We start from the raw sequence: 15,606 nt of genomic DNA, 5'->3' as shown, positions 1-15,606 counted from the left end.
TACATTTTAATGAAAATATGGTGTATAACTGTATGTAGTTAACTATCAAAACGTTCAACGTTTTTGATATCATGATACTTATTCATCAATGTGCATTTCCTCTAGATCTATATCTATCTATGTCAAGCATTTGGCGATCAATAAATAAAAAGTATGTCAAACATGTGTACATAAGAATATATTAATTATTTCAGTATCATAGAGAATAGACTCTGATTCACTTTTAGAATTCATGGCATTTACTTCTTAAACATGTCTCGGGAATATATAGTTACTAGGAATTACGTATGCATTGAAATAATGTATATTTAGGGATTTAGGCAAATTGTATGAATTTGTAATAGACAACAAACAAACTTGTTTTTGAAGTTGTTTAAAACACAAAACATTTCGTAGTTCTAACATATATATTCATACGCACACTGAAACTGAATCACAACAATATATATATACTAAAAATTATAAATATATTGATATACAATATGATATTTAATACAGGTATAATCAATGGTATTCACATTTTTTTAAAAATTATCTTACTATAGTATTTCTCATTTACTTCTTCACTATATATTTTGGCTTTCATGAATAAAAAATATTTTTTACTTCTTCTTTGTTATTTATTTTTTTGTCTCTTTTCTCATTTTAAAATTTTTCTCTTTCCATTCCTTTTTGGTTGTCTATGCACATACAGACATACGACATACATGTATACAGTACACAAATCTATATATTTGTATATGCAATGCACATACAGACATACTACATACATGTATACAGTAAACAAATCTATAATTATATGTGCATATACAACGTATGTACAACGAAAACTATTGTTTTCGAGATTTAAGTAACAATATCTGCATGTACGTAATATTACATTCTATATATATGTTTTTAACATCGAATTTTAAATGTTCATATAATTTTCTTTTGATATTTTTCCTTCTTGTCCTAGTTTCTAAATATCATATCTTAATTTCTTTATTCAAACTATCACCACAATTTGTTGTTTCCATTTCCTTTTTAACTTATTTTTTACTTTAGCTGTAATGAAAATTCCTCGATATATATATTCCTTTTAGTTATAGATTCGGTGTATCATATTTTATATTTCTTTATTTTCAACGCCTTGCTATAAAAGAAAAATAGCTGGATATATAATTTCACTGGCAAAATAATTATCTTACAATATATATATACATATATATTATGTAGGAATATCTCTGCTCTCAACATCTTCTTAACGATAAAGAAAATTTGTTTTCTCTCTTGATTAAGCATAATTCTTTTGGTAGCATGGATCTACATTTTATTGGGTTTCTCTTCTTATTTTCTGTCGTGGAAGCGACCACAAGCACTGGTAACAGACATTAAATTTTGATCACATTTAACTAAATATTTTCTTTTGATTTATTAGTCACGCCCTAATGTATTTCATTTTTTTTTTTTTTTGGCATTAAGCTCCTACGAACATAACAGTTCCGGCACTAATAGTATTCGGAGACTCAATTATGGATACTGGAAATAATAACGACATCCCAACTCTTCTTAAAGCCAACTTTCCACCTTATGGCCGAGATTTTCCGGATGCTATTCCTAGCGGTAGATTTTCAGATGGGAAAGTTCCATCGGACATCATTGGTAGATATCAATTTCTTTATAACTCCATTTTCGATTGCTTATAGTCTGTTTTTAGTCCTTCTTTCATGGTACAGATACTATATAATATATATTACAAAAATATTGCAGCGGAAAAATTGGGGATAGCAAAGACTCTACCACCCTATTTAGGTTCGAATCTAAAGCCAAATGATCTTCTAAAAGGTGTAATATTTGCTTCTGGAGGTTCCGGTTATGATCCATTAACATCTAAATTACTGGTATGAGATATTTACATATGTTATAACTCTTTCAATTGTTATTATAATATTTCTAAATCTTTCAAGTTTTTTATCTTATACCTTTTTTCAGTCGGTAATACCAATGTCAGATCAACTCAAATATTTTCAAGAATATTTATCAAAAATCAAGCAAAATTTTGGAGAAGAAAAAGTTAAGTTTATATTGGAGAAAAGTGTGTTTTTAGTGGTATCTAGCAGTAATGATCTCGCTGAGACTTATTTGGTTCGATCGGTCGAGTTTAACCGTGACTCATATGCTGAATATCTTGCTGATTTGGCTTCAAAGTTTATCAAGGTTAGTTTTATTTTTCTTATATTTATATATCTAACCACAACATTTATAAAATCATTTAATATATCTGTGTTTCTAACATTTTAGGAATTATCTGGACTCGGCGCTAAAAATATCGGAGTGTTTAGCGGAGTACCTGTTGGATGTGTACCGGCGCAAAGAACAATTTTTGGAGGTCTAAGAAGAGAATGTTTTGAAGATTTGAACAACATGGCACTTCATTTCAACTCAAAGTTATCATCTAGTTTGGATGCCCTAAAAAAAGAGTTGCCCAGTAAACTACTATTTATTGACGTTTACGAAACTCTTCTCGATATCATACAAAATCCTACGAATTACGGTAATCAATAATCATGATACGAGTTGATATAGTTTTTTAGTTTTCTTATGTACATCAATGTTAATATTAACATATTATATATGTTAATTTTGTAGGATTTGAAGTAGCAGATAAAGGATGTTGTGGTACAGGAAGAATTGAGTTAGTTGAATTGTGCAACAAACTTACTCCTTTTACATGCTCGGATCCGTCGACACATGTGTTCTTTGATTCTTATCATCCGAGTGAAAAGGCGTATCAAATTATCACTGATAAATTGATAGATAAATACCTTAAGTACCTTAACAATTGAATATGTCTAGTCAAGAGATCTAAGGCTAATTAATGTACTTTGATTATCTGTTTTCTACAATTTAATAATAAGGATGTCTTTCATTAAAGGAAGTTTTTATTTGTTTTACGTTTACCATTATTTTGTTTAATTAGTACTCTAGTCTAAGTATTGCATGAAATTGAATAACCGTACGAACAAGGAATACGTACTTACGAGAGCATTGGATCACTGTTCCTTTTGGATGCTTGCCCTAGTAAAATATTTTTGTTTTATTCAAATTGGTTGAAATGAAAAGAAAAACAAAACTTTCCGGGGTAGAGTAGCAGATCTTGCCCTGATAAAATAATGACTACCATGTTTTACCTAAAATGTTATAAAAGTATTAACATATATTGTAATAAAATATTATTTTTAAAAGGGTAATGGTGAAGATTAAGAGTTTAACCTAGCAACAATCAATTATCAAATCTCAATTTTGTTATTATTTTGCTTTGCACCGACAGTTGATTATATTTAATCAAGGTGACAGTACTTACAACACTATATAGAAGAAATAAGTGATAAAGTTAATAATGAAATATTATTAATAAAATAAAATTAATAAAAGAATATAGATGGAAAAATAATATAACCTGCTTAATTTTAAAATTTGAAAAGTAGATATATTTTATAGTTTATGAATAGTAATTTTTTAATATTATTTAATCATTGTATATCATTTTAAATTTTCAAGTTATTTTATAAAAATTTCGCGTCTAGTGCGAACTAAAGTCTACTTAAATTACTATATAAATCAACATTGTTGCACTGGCGCTTTTCTTACGATAGAGTTTTTAATAAAAAAGAAATAAAAGATACTCACGTTTCGAAGTAAATTTTTGATTTTTCCTGCTAAAATTTGGTCCCAAATAAACTGTGAACAGGTTACAACCTTATTCTCCTTTTTATTTGTCGCTACCAGGTGGCCGACTTTATAGTTTAAATGCATGTCGATGAACATATGTTTAGTCTTTACAGCGTAAACCTTTTTGTTGATAATCAACTTTACGCACTTTACCACTATTTCTAAACGCAGGTGGCAACTTTATAGTTTAAATGCATATGGTAACTTTATAGTAGTTTAGAAGAAAAATGTGATTTCTAAATGCAGGTGGCAACTTTAGATATTTTTTTAGTAACAGCGTAAAATTGATTTAAATAACTGGATTATCATCTATGCACTTTACCACTATTTCTTATCTTAATTGTCTTCTATAGTTCTTTCCCATTAACCAATAATTCAAAACACAAAGATTCTCACTTTTTTTTTAAGATATGAAATTGGGGACCATATATTTTCTTGTCAACGTATCATATGTATATTGTGTGTATATAACTATATATAATATTTATAATATCTGGAAGGAAAACGAAGGAGTGGCCAATAATGTAATGAGCACGTGGTTAATAATGTAATAGGCCTACGGAAAAACAAACGGAGAAGCCTTTTAATAAACGGGCCCATTTAAGTTGGTTAACGATAAAAAAAAATTAAGTTATGGTTATCGTTAACCGAAATTAAGTTAGATTCCGGTTAGGGTAAGCTTACCGAACTCATCTTTGTCGTTACCCTGTAGTGGGGATCAGAAGGTTCCGCTAGATCAAGGACAAAAGATTTTATCAGTTAACACTTAACACCTTACAAGTTACCGCCATTTAAGGTGTCTGTGTGCGTTCTTCGCGACTTCTCGTTCAACATTCACTTCCTTAATTCCATGGCATCTCCGTAACGCCTGACGATTGAACCTGATGCTTTACCGTTTGTTCCTGCACGACGATAACAGGTTTGGTGAAGGTGATATGAGTACAAGGAGCCTTAAGGCTTATGTGAACACAAAAGATGAATTGGGTTTAGCTGCAGGACGATTGAGGGGCTCAGGGGTTTTCTAAGACTGATGATACTGTTTCTGTTTTTACGTCGGAGGAGGAAGTTGCAGATTCCTATCTAAGAACGGCTGGTTTGTTTTTAAGATCAAAGGTACTTGTTTTCCACCGATTTTGTACTTCTTGTTCGTCTGTGCCCTGCCTTATAGTTTCATTACTATAGGGATATCTAGATTGAGTTGAAATGTAGGATAGCTCATAGAAAACAGGTTATCAAGGATGAAAATGTAGAAAAAGAATTGCAAAGAAAGATGCCGTTTTTGATCCTGATCTAGCAAAACTACCATAAAACTGTGTGGTGAAATGAATTTCAAAATTTTTTTAATGTTGTGATGCGTGTGATGTTTTGCAAAGTTAATGTAAACTTCTACGTTGTATCTGTGGGTTTTAGGAGTCTTCTTTTCCTTTTTGGTGATGTTCTGTTATGTTCCTGCAAGAATGAAGGTATATCTAGTAACTATAGATTTGTCGGTTAATGCAGGGTAAGATTGATATGTCATCAAGTTATGATATAGTAGAACAAAGAATATATCGAACATTCATTGGTAGCCAGGGGAGACCTCTGGAGAGTAGAAGCTTCGAGTTCAAGTACTCCTGCAAGCGATGGAACTTAGTCTCTCTTTCTTCTCCAGCTTGGACCGCTTCTTTTTCTACGCGATTTGACTCTTCTTTTACCGTTACACTTATCAAAACAACATTTTACACTTATCAAAACAACACTTTACACTTACCAAAACAACACTTGCTCTGGTATGGTATGGATATGATAGGAAGGTATGCTTAAATATTTTGCCCTTTATAATGAGTGTTTTCTCCTTTTCAAATTCTGTCCCAAAACTCATGTGAGTTAGTTAATTTTCGTTGCAGAAAATATGCATTCACTTTGTCCAGCTTTATGGTAAAAGCATCGCAGGTGGCTTATGATGTTAATGCTCTGTCTCAATCCGTTATCTTGTGTAAGACGCATTTCCATTAGAAGTTCTATTTATGTTCTTACTTTTTGCGGAACTGATTCCCTGAAGTTGTCTTGTCCGTGCTTCGGACAGTCCTTTATGGATTTTCAGTTACCATGGTACATTAGCCTGACAAATCATTTGAATTGGATAATTCTTGGCTTGGCGTAGATCCGGATAACTGATGAAACCAACAATTCAACTCAGGTAAAGCTTTTCTTAAACCCGTACCCCCATTGAACCGGAAAAAAAAAAAAAAAAAAAAGAGAAAGAAAAATTGTTTACATAATTCATAAACCGTAACAGTGTATGTCCCACATTTGGTGGAAGCAATCCCGGGATGAAAGCAGAAGTTATTCATACGCTAAGCAATGATTTGAATCTGATATATGGCTACGCGCTCAACACACATATCTTCCTAAAGCATGAACGTTTCTTGTTACTCATGGCCATAACTTAGTTATTTTGTGTTTCTCAATCGAAAACTGCAGTTTTGGTCGGTCGAAATGGAATGATACTCCTCTTGCAAGTATTGGCCCGCCTTCTTTCTCTGTCCAGCTCAATAACGCTTTCGAGTTCTGAATCTTTCTGATTTACACAAACGTACGGCACAGTTTACTACACATGTGTGAACAGACTAGTTTGCCCCTCGGTAACTTTTGTATAGTTAAATCATTAACCCCCACAAGTGCTGTCCGGCAGGCGGCACATATTGATGATGGACTCACTACGCTTTAAAGGCTATACATAATACATCTGTAGTTTCTTTCAACCAATCTGACGAAAGTCATATAAAAATGATTAAAGTAATAAACAAAAGTAGACAAATGGACATTCATTTATATGTTTAGTGGGTCAGAGACACATGCAGTTGGAACGTAAGTTTAATAAAGACTAACACGTTATAGTATAATAAAGTGAGTCCACTACGTACATTAATTTGATTACCTAATTAGTTCCCTTTTCTAGTTTGTTCATATTTGACGATGTTTGACCCGAAGAAACTACGTTTTCTGGATTTTGGTTATAATGTGAATACCTCAAAAAAGATGAAAAAAAATCATGGAACGTTTTCCAAATTCGTGAACATTGTAATGAAATGAATTAATTAGTGGACTCGATGGTTAATGAGAAATTGTTAGGTTAGAAAGTAATATATTCTTTATTATTGAATAAAGGTCCCACTGAATAAATGACTTAAAGTTTTGAGAATTGTCTTGACGACTTTTCATAGATATTTATTATCGAGATTTAATTAATCAGTATTTTTATCTGTCTCGAGTCTAATATGAGTGGCTTTGACTTGTCTTCGAGATTCATTCTTCGATCAAAAGGTAATGTTTGATTCAATGAACTACTACTGTGCTGCTGGTATGGAAGTATAGAAGATATATAGATTTTGCAAAGATGATAAGAGAACGTGCCAACACTGTCACTATTATCATATCATTAGCAAATTTTCAAAAACATTGTGAATTAGTTCATATTTCAAAATTAGCTACAAATATAGATAGTGTTGTATTGTATTCGCAGGCGAGGTCACTTTGGTAAATATTTCTAGGTGGAGCTCGGAGATTTTTGTTTGAATAGAGGTGAGATCGATATGAAGTCTTCGAGGTGGTATTACGAGGTTAAGTAAGCGAGGTAAGAGTTAAAGATTTAAGTCTTGAGTATTTTTGTCTTTATTTCGGATTACCTCCTCCGTAATAAATGAAGTTACAAGGCTATTTATAGTGCTTAAATTAGGTTACATCTCGGTCAGAGTAGCTTGGGCGGCCGGGCAGATAAACCTGACCGACCATCTATCGGAGCGTCGTGCTGGCGAGCTGTTTCATCCTTGTCGACGTGGCGAGCTGTTCCTTAGATTTTGTTGGGTTATCTACTCGAACGACCTCGTTTTGCTCTTCGCGAATGGGCTTATTGATCTTTGACCTTAATGGGCTTTTTGTGGAATTACGAAAAAGGGGTTGTGCTCAGCCCACCTACAACAGATAGCTAATTAATCAACTAGCTTGATCCTTTTTTTTATTTTTTTTTATAATTTGATCCTTTTTTTATTATTTATAGAAGTGTAGAAGACTAGCGTAACATTCATAATAATCTATGTGGAGTTAGGATAAAGTCGACCAGCTAGCGATACGACGTGGGAACGTTGATTAAAAAAACCTCCAAACTTACGTTTTCCACGATTTACCAGAGAGAGAAAAAAAAAAATCTAACGTAATCCACGTAATTATAAGGGGTCTTACGTACATACATTTCATGGAAACGATGGTATGTAGAAGAATTTTTTGTTTGTTTGTTTGTTTTAGTGTATAATGGTAGAGTTTGGTTCACATATTCGAGATAACACTGATCACGACCTAAAGCTAAGAAAACAATGACCACAGCATTTTCTAAAAATTCTCCAATATTAATTTTTCAGAAATAAAAAAGGATTAAAGCTGTCTCCGACTTGCTGCGTTTTTTCCTTCCTGTAAGTCGATGACTCCATCCAACAATCTATATAATTTACTAAAATAATTATAAAAAAAATACGAAAAATGTACATATGTCACAAATCCCACCAAAATGGTTCACATAAGAGGTTTTAGATCTTGATAATATCACACACGGTTCACTTATGGAAAGCAAAGTACTGCAGAAAGACTTTATTTTAGCTGATTCAAATACCGTGCGCTATAACCATTCTAGTTGATTCATTTGTAAATAAATTGATTTTTCGAGCATTACCCTTGTCTTTCTGTCTATTTTAGCAAAATACAAAATACAGTTTTAAATTTAAATGACGACACAACGACTATATTAGCACAAATCATTAAAACATATGGAGTTGTGGTCTCTCATCTCTGCAAACAATTTATATGTGATTGATTCTATTATTTATGTATATGATAGACATTGTATTTATACCTAAGAATAGAGCTATGAAATGTAGACAAAATTTACCTACCCTTCTATTGAAACAATTATATATCTTTATTGGGTGAATACTAAATAAAAAATAATTAAAAATCAGTAACTTATTTCTTATGTTGCTATTTGCTAGGGAGGAAAACAATATTAGAAATCAATCTCAAACCTTCTTTTTTTTAAAAAAAAACATTTGATTCCCTTGCAACAAATTAACATATAAAATGATGGTAGCAGGGTAAATGTAGAGACTCATCTATATGATTATATCTTATCATTCATGAAAATGACAATCAAAAACCTCGTCTCTCTTGAAAATGTACGCAATATATCTGATTTATTTTTGAATAATTTTTTCTTCTTTCTTTTTAGAAAAACTGCAACCATCTGTTCTATATGTGTTGCTGGTAAAAGAAACCAACTGTTTTATAGTAATAGTTATTTTCTTCTAATTAAGACATAGGCCGGAATAAAAAGATAAGACCTACGAAAAAAGCAATGAATTATTTTGATTCTGAACAACTCGCTGGCCCCCTTTGTTTTTCTCAGACTGGCCCTCTTTGTTTATGCAAGTAGCAAATTAAAAAAAAATCTTATACTGATTTAAAAAATAAAATAGTATTATTTTAATATTGTTGACTTACTCATCATCTCTCAAATGTCTTCGTGAGTCTCTTCGCAAATCATCACATAAACAAACCCCTTCTTCACTCTCATCGCATCTCCTCTCACACAACAAAATTATAACAAAATCGAAAGAAAGGAAACAAAAATCTCGACTTTACTCGATTATCGATACGGATCTTCGAAACCCTAATGTTAAAATGTCGTTAAGTCGACTTATCTTCCCTTACTTCCTCGTCTCTCTCATTCTCTCAGGCTTCACATCCTCTCAAACACTACCCAAAGAAGAAGGTATATATATACACACACACATATGTATATATTTGCAATCAGTGAATGATTTAAAGTTGTCTGTGTAATATGAATATTTGGCAGTGGATGCTTTAAGAGCCGTAGCGAAGGCGCTGAAGAAGACTAATTGGAATTTCAATGTGGATCCATGCGACCAAACTTTATCTGACGGAGGATGGAGAAATCCTAACGCCGGCAAAAATTTCGAAGACGCCGTTACTTGTAACTGCTCCACCGTTTGCCACGTCACCAGCATGTGCGTTCGTCTCTTCTTCCCTTTTTTCTCTTTATTTATTTATTTATTTATTTATTGTTTTAGTAATATATTTTTTTTGGATATCTTCCCTATCTTTTTCTATAAATTTCCATAATATTAAGCACGGAAGAAATTCAAAATATTATTAGTATTGGTGAATTGTTTATGTTAGACTTGTTCGAAGTAGGTCTCATTTTCCAAAGCCTATTAACATCAAAGTAATTAATTAAAATATATATTATATTCAATCGTTAGGTTTAGTTGCCTGAATGTAGACAATCATCTTTGACGCAGTCGCTGTTGACTTTTTGCTTTGGCGCGTCCGTGAATCCATCCAACTATAAACTAATTAATTTTACATTTAGTTATTTTTTACCTTTTTGTTGAATGCTATTGGGCCGATGGGCCTATATCTTGCAAACCGTTGAAAACCTGTTTTTTTTTTCCCTCTTAATCTTGAAACAGAATTCTCAAGTCACAAAGCCTTCAAGGATCTCTTCCTAAAGAACTCGTGGGACTTCCTTTTCTGCAAGAGTTGTAAGAAGCTGAATAGCTAATATTTTAGCCCTCGAACATTCCCATTATTACAATATCTGCCACTATCCATTGTCTTTCATTAACTAACTTAACTGTCACTATTTTCTTATTTTTGAAGTGATCTGTCTAGAAACTATCTCAACGGATCCATTCCTCCCGAATGGGGAGCCTTGCCACTTGTCAACGTGTATGTATTTGCGCATCTCAGTTCATATACATATGTATGTATGCTTAGATTTGATTTATTAAATATTTGTTGGATGATGAAATGCAGCTCATTACTTGGAAATCGGATAAATGGTCCAATCCCAAAAGAGATTGCAAACATTACAACCCTTTCGAGCCTGTAAGTACACTTCTGTTCTCTCTCTCTCTCTCTTTAATAATGTTTCAGATAATATCATACTGTGGTAGTCTCTGATTTTGTATTTTTTTTTCTCTGGAATATTTGGGTTATAGTGTCTTGGAATACAACCAGATTTCAGGGGAATTGCCTCCAGAGCTCGGGAATCTACCAAACATTCAAAGGCTGTAAGAATCTTTGTCCAAGTTCTCTAAAAAGTGTTCATTTTTCTTATAAAAAAAACAGTTATTGGTCTTTACTAGTGTTGAGACTCTGTTTTCTCCTTGTAGCCTTCTTAGCTCGAACTTCTTGAGTGGGGAAATCCCAAGTACATTTTCCAAACTTACTACATTGACTGATTTGTAAGTATTCCTCTGCTTTTATATATATATATATATATATCACAATGCATAATTTTGAAGGAGATTCTGACTTTTTGTGTGTGTATGTTGTTCTCTTGATCTATAGCCGTATAAGTGACAACCAGTTCACCGGTACTATACCAGATTTCATCCAGAACTGGACAAAACTTGAAAAATTGTAATCAATCCTTTCAGCTTAATCAGACTTTTTTTGGTTTTTCAATAATCGGTATTTGAGTGGAATGCTGGTTTGGTGCATGTGAATCAGGGTTATTCAAGCAAGTGGTTTAGTCGGACCGATTCCTAGTACCATTAGTCCTCTTAGGAATTTAACAGACTTGTAAGTACACACCAACCTTCGCGTCTTGTTGTCGCCTTTCGTGGACTTACTATCAATGGTACTCATTGTTACTTAAAAATTTTGTAGGAGAATCAGTGACTTAAGCGGACCCGAATCTCCATTTCCGCCACTACAAAACATGACTTCGATGAAGAATTTGTGAGTTTGAGCCTAAAGATTAGACGAACTTTGGTAATGGTTTCTTCCCACCTTTGGTGAGCTTAACTTCCGTTTCCACTCGCTGCTTGTTTCAGGGTTCTTAGGAACTGCAATCTTACAGGAGAATTACCTGCTTATCTCGGACCGATCACAACGTTAAAACTCTTGTTAGTAAACTATTTGTTCTTCGCCAAGCATCAAATCGATTTTTTATTATTTTTTTTGGTGTAAAAGGAATTAAATCTCACATTTTTGAGACTCGTTGTGCAGAGATGTTAGTTTTAACAAACTAAGTGGACCAGTCCCGGTAGAATATAGCGCTCTTTCGAATGTAGATAACATGTATGATGCTCTGCTCTGGTCTTCTCTTCTTTCTTCATGTTCTGCTAAAAGCTTTACTTATATGAGAAATGAGAGCTAAATGCGGTGAAATTTCTTTTTTTTTTTTTTTTTTTTGTTCTGATCTTCGCAGATATTTTACTAGTAACATGTTAAACGGGAGCGTACCAAATTGGATGGTAGACCAAGGAGACAAGATGTGGGTTTTTCTTCACCGATTTACTACAACACCAGTCTTTTTATAGTGACAAATCAGAATAACGTTTTAATTTCTGTGGTTATCGTATCTTATATTTGCAGTGATCTTACTTACAACAACTTCTCCAGAGATCCCAGAACCTCACAATGTCTGCAGAAGGACGTGTAAGAAGAGCAATAAACGCTTAAACTTTTCTCGTGCCTTCAAGTTAGCTATAGCTTACAGATTTCTTGGTTCTTTTTTATTTGCAGGAATATGTTTTCAAGCACAAGTCCTTTGGTGGCAAATAACTAGTAAGTCTTTTTTTCGTTTTTTTTTGTTCTAACACTAACTAGAATATTGATAATTTATGTTATGTTTTGCCACAGCTCAAACGTTTCGTGTCTGAGTAACTATGTATGTCCTAAAAGTAAGTTTTTTGAAGCTATTCACACATTACACATACAAACTCAATGAAACCATATCACTTACAATCTAGCCGCTCATCTGATATATATATATATACCTTTCTGGTTAATAATCGTTGTTTTCTCAGCTTTCTATGGCCTTCATATAAACTGTGGTGGTAATGAAGTAACAATCAACAAGACTAAGTATGATGCTGACGCATCGGATATGAGCTTCTATGATAGTAGAAACGGTTGGGTTTCTAGCAACGCGGGAAAATTCTTGGATGATGAACGGTCTCCCAAAGGTACCACCTTATGTGAAAATACGTCAGAGACTAAGACAGCAGATCCTAGGCTTTATACGCATGCTCGTCTCTCGGCCATCTCTCTCACCTACTATGCCTTGTGTCTTGGAGAAGGGAATTACACGGTCAATCTTCATTTCGCTGAAATTATGTTCAAAGACAATAACACTTATGAGAGTTTGGGACGACGATTCTTTGACATATACGTTCAGGTAAATTCTTAATCAAACTTGTCAGGTCTTATAAATGTCTGAAAGATGGTAATGGTTAAATAAAATTTGGCTGGTGTTGTAATGTGCAGGGTAAACTTGAGGTTAAGGATTTCAATATTGTGGAGGAGGCAAAAGGTGCTGGAAGAGTTGTGGTTAAGAGTTTTCCGGTCAGAATAACAAATGGGAAATTGGAAATAAGGTTGTTTTGGGCTGGTAAAGGGACTCAAGCTTTGCCTGTAAGAGGTGTATATGGTTCTCTCATATCGGCTGTGTCAGTTGATCCAAGTAAACTTTGCTAAACCCGAAACTATCTCAGAGAGATTTCGTGTTTTTTTGTTGCTGTCTCTTGACTTTATCTCTCCCATGATCATGATCTTCCTACAGATGGTTTCATTCCACCAGAGGAAGAAGGCACCGGAAGTGGTGGTGGAAGCTCTGTTGGTACAGTGGTTGGTTCTGTAATCGGGTCAACGGTGTTTCTTGTGCTTTTAATCGGCGGTATTTTATGGTGGAGAGGCTGCTTAAGACCCAAGAGTCAGATGGAAAAAGGTACTTGCTTAAATAGCCTTTAACATTCCAATTGATTTTGAGTTAAGTCTCTGTTTCTTGCTAAACATTATGGTGTTTCTTCACCTCAGATTTCAAGAACTTGGATTTCCAGATTAGTTCCTTCTCGTTGAGGCAGATCAAAGCTGCTACAGACAACTTTGATCCCGCAAACAAGATCGGAGAAGGTGGCTTCGGTCCTGTACACAAGGTTAGCATCATAATGTACAAAATGACATTTGATATGATGAATACATGTATGACTAAAAGGTTTTGTCCACTGTATGAAAACAGGGAAGGTTATCTGATGGAACCGTGATCGCCGTGAAGCAGCTGTCGTCAAAATCAAAACAAGGGAATAGAGAGTTTTTGAACGAGATTGGTATGATTTCTGCTCTCCAACATCCACATTTGGTTAAACTATATGGATGTTGCGTCGAAGGTGACCAGCTATTGCTAGTCTACGAGTACTTGGAAAACAACAGTCTCGCCAGAGCACTTTTCGGTTAGTTTCCCGCTTTAAAATGATTTTTGGCTTAAGACGTTATATATATATATATATATATTTGGCTCAACAACTTTTGTTTTCTGAATTTTTTTAAAGGTCCTCAAGAGACTCAGATACGACTAAACTGGCCAACGAGGCAGAGGATTTGTGTGGGAATAGCGAGAGGACTAGCTTATCTTCACGAGGAGTCAAGACTCAAGATTGTGCACAGAGACATCAAAGCAACTAATGTCTTGCTGGATAAGGAACTAAATCCAAAGATTTCTGATTTCGGTCTTGCTAAGCTTGATGAAGAGGAAAACACACACATCAGCACCCGAGTTGCCGGAACATAGTGAGTCTCTCTATCAATCAATCAAATCAATACAAGTCTTGAGATTCCTTGTGACCAAAACCAAAACTTTTTTTTTGTGTGTGTGTGTGTGTGCAGCGGATACATGGCTCCAGAATACGCCATGAGAGGGCATTTGACAGATAAAGCAGACGTCTACAGTTTTGGCGTTGTGGCTCTTGAAATCGTTCACGGAAGAAGCAACACGAGCTCGCGATCCAAAGCCGATACCTTCTACCTTCTTGACTGGGTAACTAAAGAAACCCTAAAAGGCTAAAACCCTAAACACATTTTCTGAACAGAAACCATGGATCTGAGTCTCGTTTTCTTCCACAGGTACACGTTCTAAGGGAACAAAACAAACTGATGGAAGTAGTAGACCCGAGGCTAGGAACAGATTACAACAGAGAAGAAGCAATGACGATGATCCAGATAGGGATACTCTGCACCAGTCAAGTTCCCTCGGACAGACCGTCGATGTCGACGGTGGTGAGCATGCTCGAAGGACATTCGACGGTGGATGTTGAGAAGCTTCTAGAAGCTTCGTTCAACAGAGGAAGCGAGAAAGACGAAGAGAGCGTGAGGGCCATGAAGAAGCATTACGCGATGATAAGTGGAGAGGAGATGACGAATATGCAGACGGATCAGACAACCACCACCGATGGACCTTACACGTCGTCTTCTACTTCCACGGCCAACGCCGGCGATCTTTACCCTGTTAAGCTTGATTCCGCTTATTGGAACACTAGAACTTAATTATGGTTATTATGAATGTCTTTGCAACAACAAATAAAAAGGAGATTATATATGGAGTAAGTAATTATGACTTTTTGTTTGCGTTTTGTAAAGTTCTTTTTTTTTTATGAATTATAATTATTTTATTTAAGACAATTAGAAGAAACGTTTTCGGAAACACAATGTATCGTCAGATAATATAAAGGTCCGAAACAATTTAGATCAAGTAATGCGAGTGAAGACAAAATGTATTGTTGTTCTGTTAACATCTTTTCTTTTCATTTTGTTCATTTGACGTATGATTTGGCTTTTACTTTTCTGAATACAATCGTTATAATGTCGTTTTTATTTGACGGTTATAATGCGGTTTAGAAAGGTTATATACAAGTCTAACATTAAAATTAAATTTCACTCAGCGTACTGAACCACCAGAGCTTGATAGATTTTTTTTTTGAAGTTTTGTAATAAAGCTATTTTCTAACACTAAGTCATATGCTGATTCTTCTTCTTCTTCTTTGTTGTTGATTTCCT

At 34.1% G+C, this 15,606-nt stretch overlaps 3 protein-coding genes across 3 annotated transcripts; all 3 read left to right on the top strand.

The window, feature by feature from the left end:
- The first annotated feature begins 1,239 nt into the window (after positions 1-1,239).
- LOC18024002 (GDSL esterase/lipase At3g14820) lies at positions 1,240-2,846 on the top strand. Its single transcript, XM_006406978.2, has 6 exons — positions 1,240-1,363; positions 1,465-1,644; positions 1,753-1,883; positions 1,975-2,199; positions 2,284-2,536; positions 2,632-2,846. Exons 1-6 carry the CDS (start codon positions 1,300-1,302, stop codon positions 2,826-2,828), a joined length of 1,050 nt encoding a protein of 349 aa, XP_006407041.1. The 5' UTR covers positions 1,240-1,299; the 3' UTR covers positions 2,829-2,846.
- Positions 2,847-4,598: 1,752 nt separating this feature from the next.
- Positions 4,599-6,364, top strand: LOC112088930. Its single transcript, XM_024159487.1, is given in 10 exon segments — positions 4,599-4,727; positions 4,729-4,827; positions 5,215-5,250; positions 5,252-5,430; positions 5,480-5,507; positions 5,585-5,785; positions 5,788-5,839; positions 5,842-5,893; positions 5,993-6,099; positions 6,156-6,364. Coding segments are annotated over 10 exon segments (996 nt in total). The 3' UTR covers positions 6,269-6,364.
- A 2,903-nt stretch (positions 6,365-9,267) lies between these two features.
- LOC18024001 (probable leucine-rich repeat receptor-like serine/threonine-protein kinase At3g14840) lies at positions 9,268-15,301 on the top strand. Its single transcript, XM_024159921.1, has 24 exons — positions 9,268-9,514; positions 9,599-9,770; positions 10,236-10,307; positions 10,426-10,494; positions 10,582-10,653; positions 10,767-10,838; positions 10,941-11,012; positions 11,119-11,190; positions 11,281-11,352; positions 11,440-11,511; positions 11,607-11,678; positions 11,782-11,853; positions 11,984-12,049; positions 12,151-12,213; positions 12,301-12,342; positions 12,418-12,458; positions 12,585-12,955; positions 13,045-13,240; positions 13,340-13,504; positions 13,594-13,712; positions 13,796-14,006; positions 14,106-14,343; positions 14,440-14,590; positions 14,677-15,301. Exons 1-24 carry the CDS (start codon positions 9,424-9,426, stop codon positions 15,094-15,096), a joined length of 3,063 nt encoding a protein of 1,020 aa, XP_024015689.1. The 5' UTR covers positions 9,268-9,423; the 3' UTR covers positions 15,097-15,301.
- Positions 15,302-15,606: the final 305 nt, after the last annotated feature.

This window comes from Eutrema salsugineum, unplaced genomic scaffold, assembly GCF_000478725.1.
Source record: "Eutrema salsugineum unplaced genomic scaffold, Eutsalg1_0 scaffold_13, whole genome shotgun sequence".
Classification (NCBI taxonomy): Eukaryota; Viridiplantae; Streptophyta; class Magnoliopsida; order Brassicales; family Brassicaceae; genus Eutrema; species Eutrema salsugineum.
The sequence above is the reverse complement of the archived record's forward strand: the minus strand, read 5'-3'. Positions and strand labels throughout refer to the sequence as shown.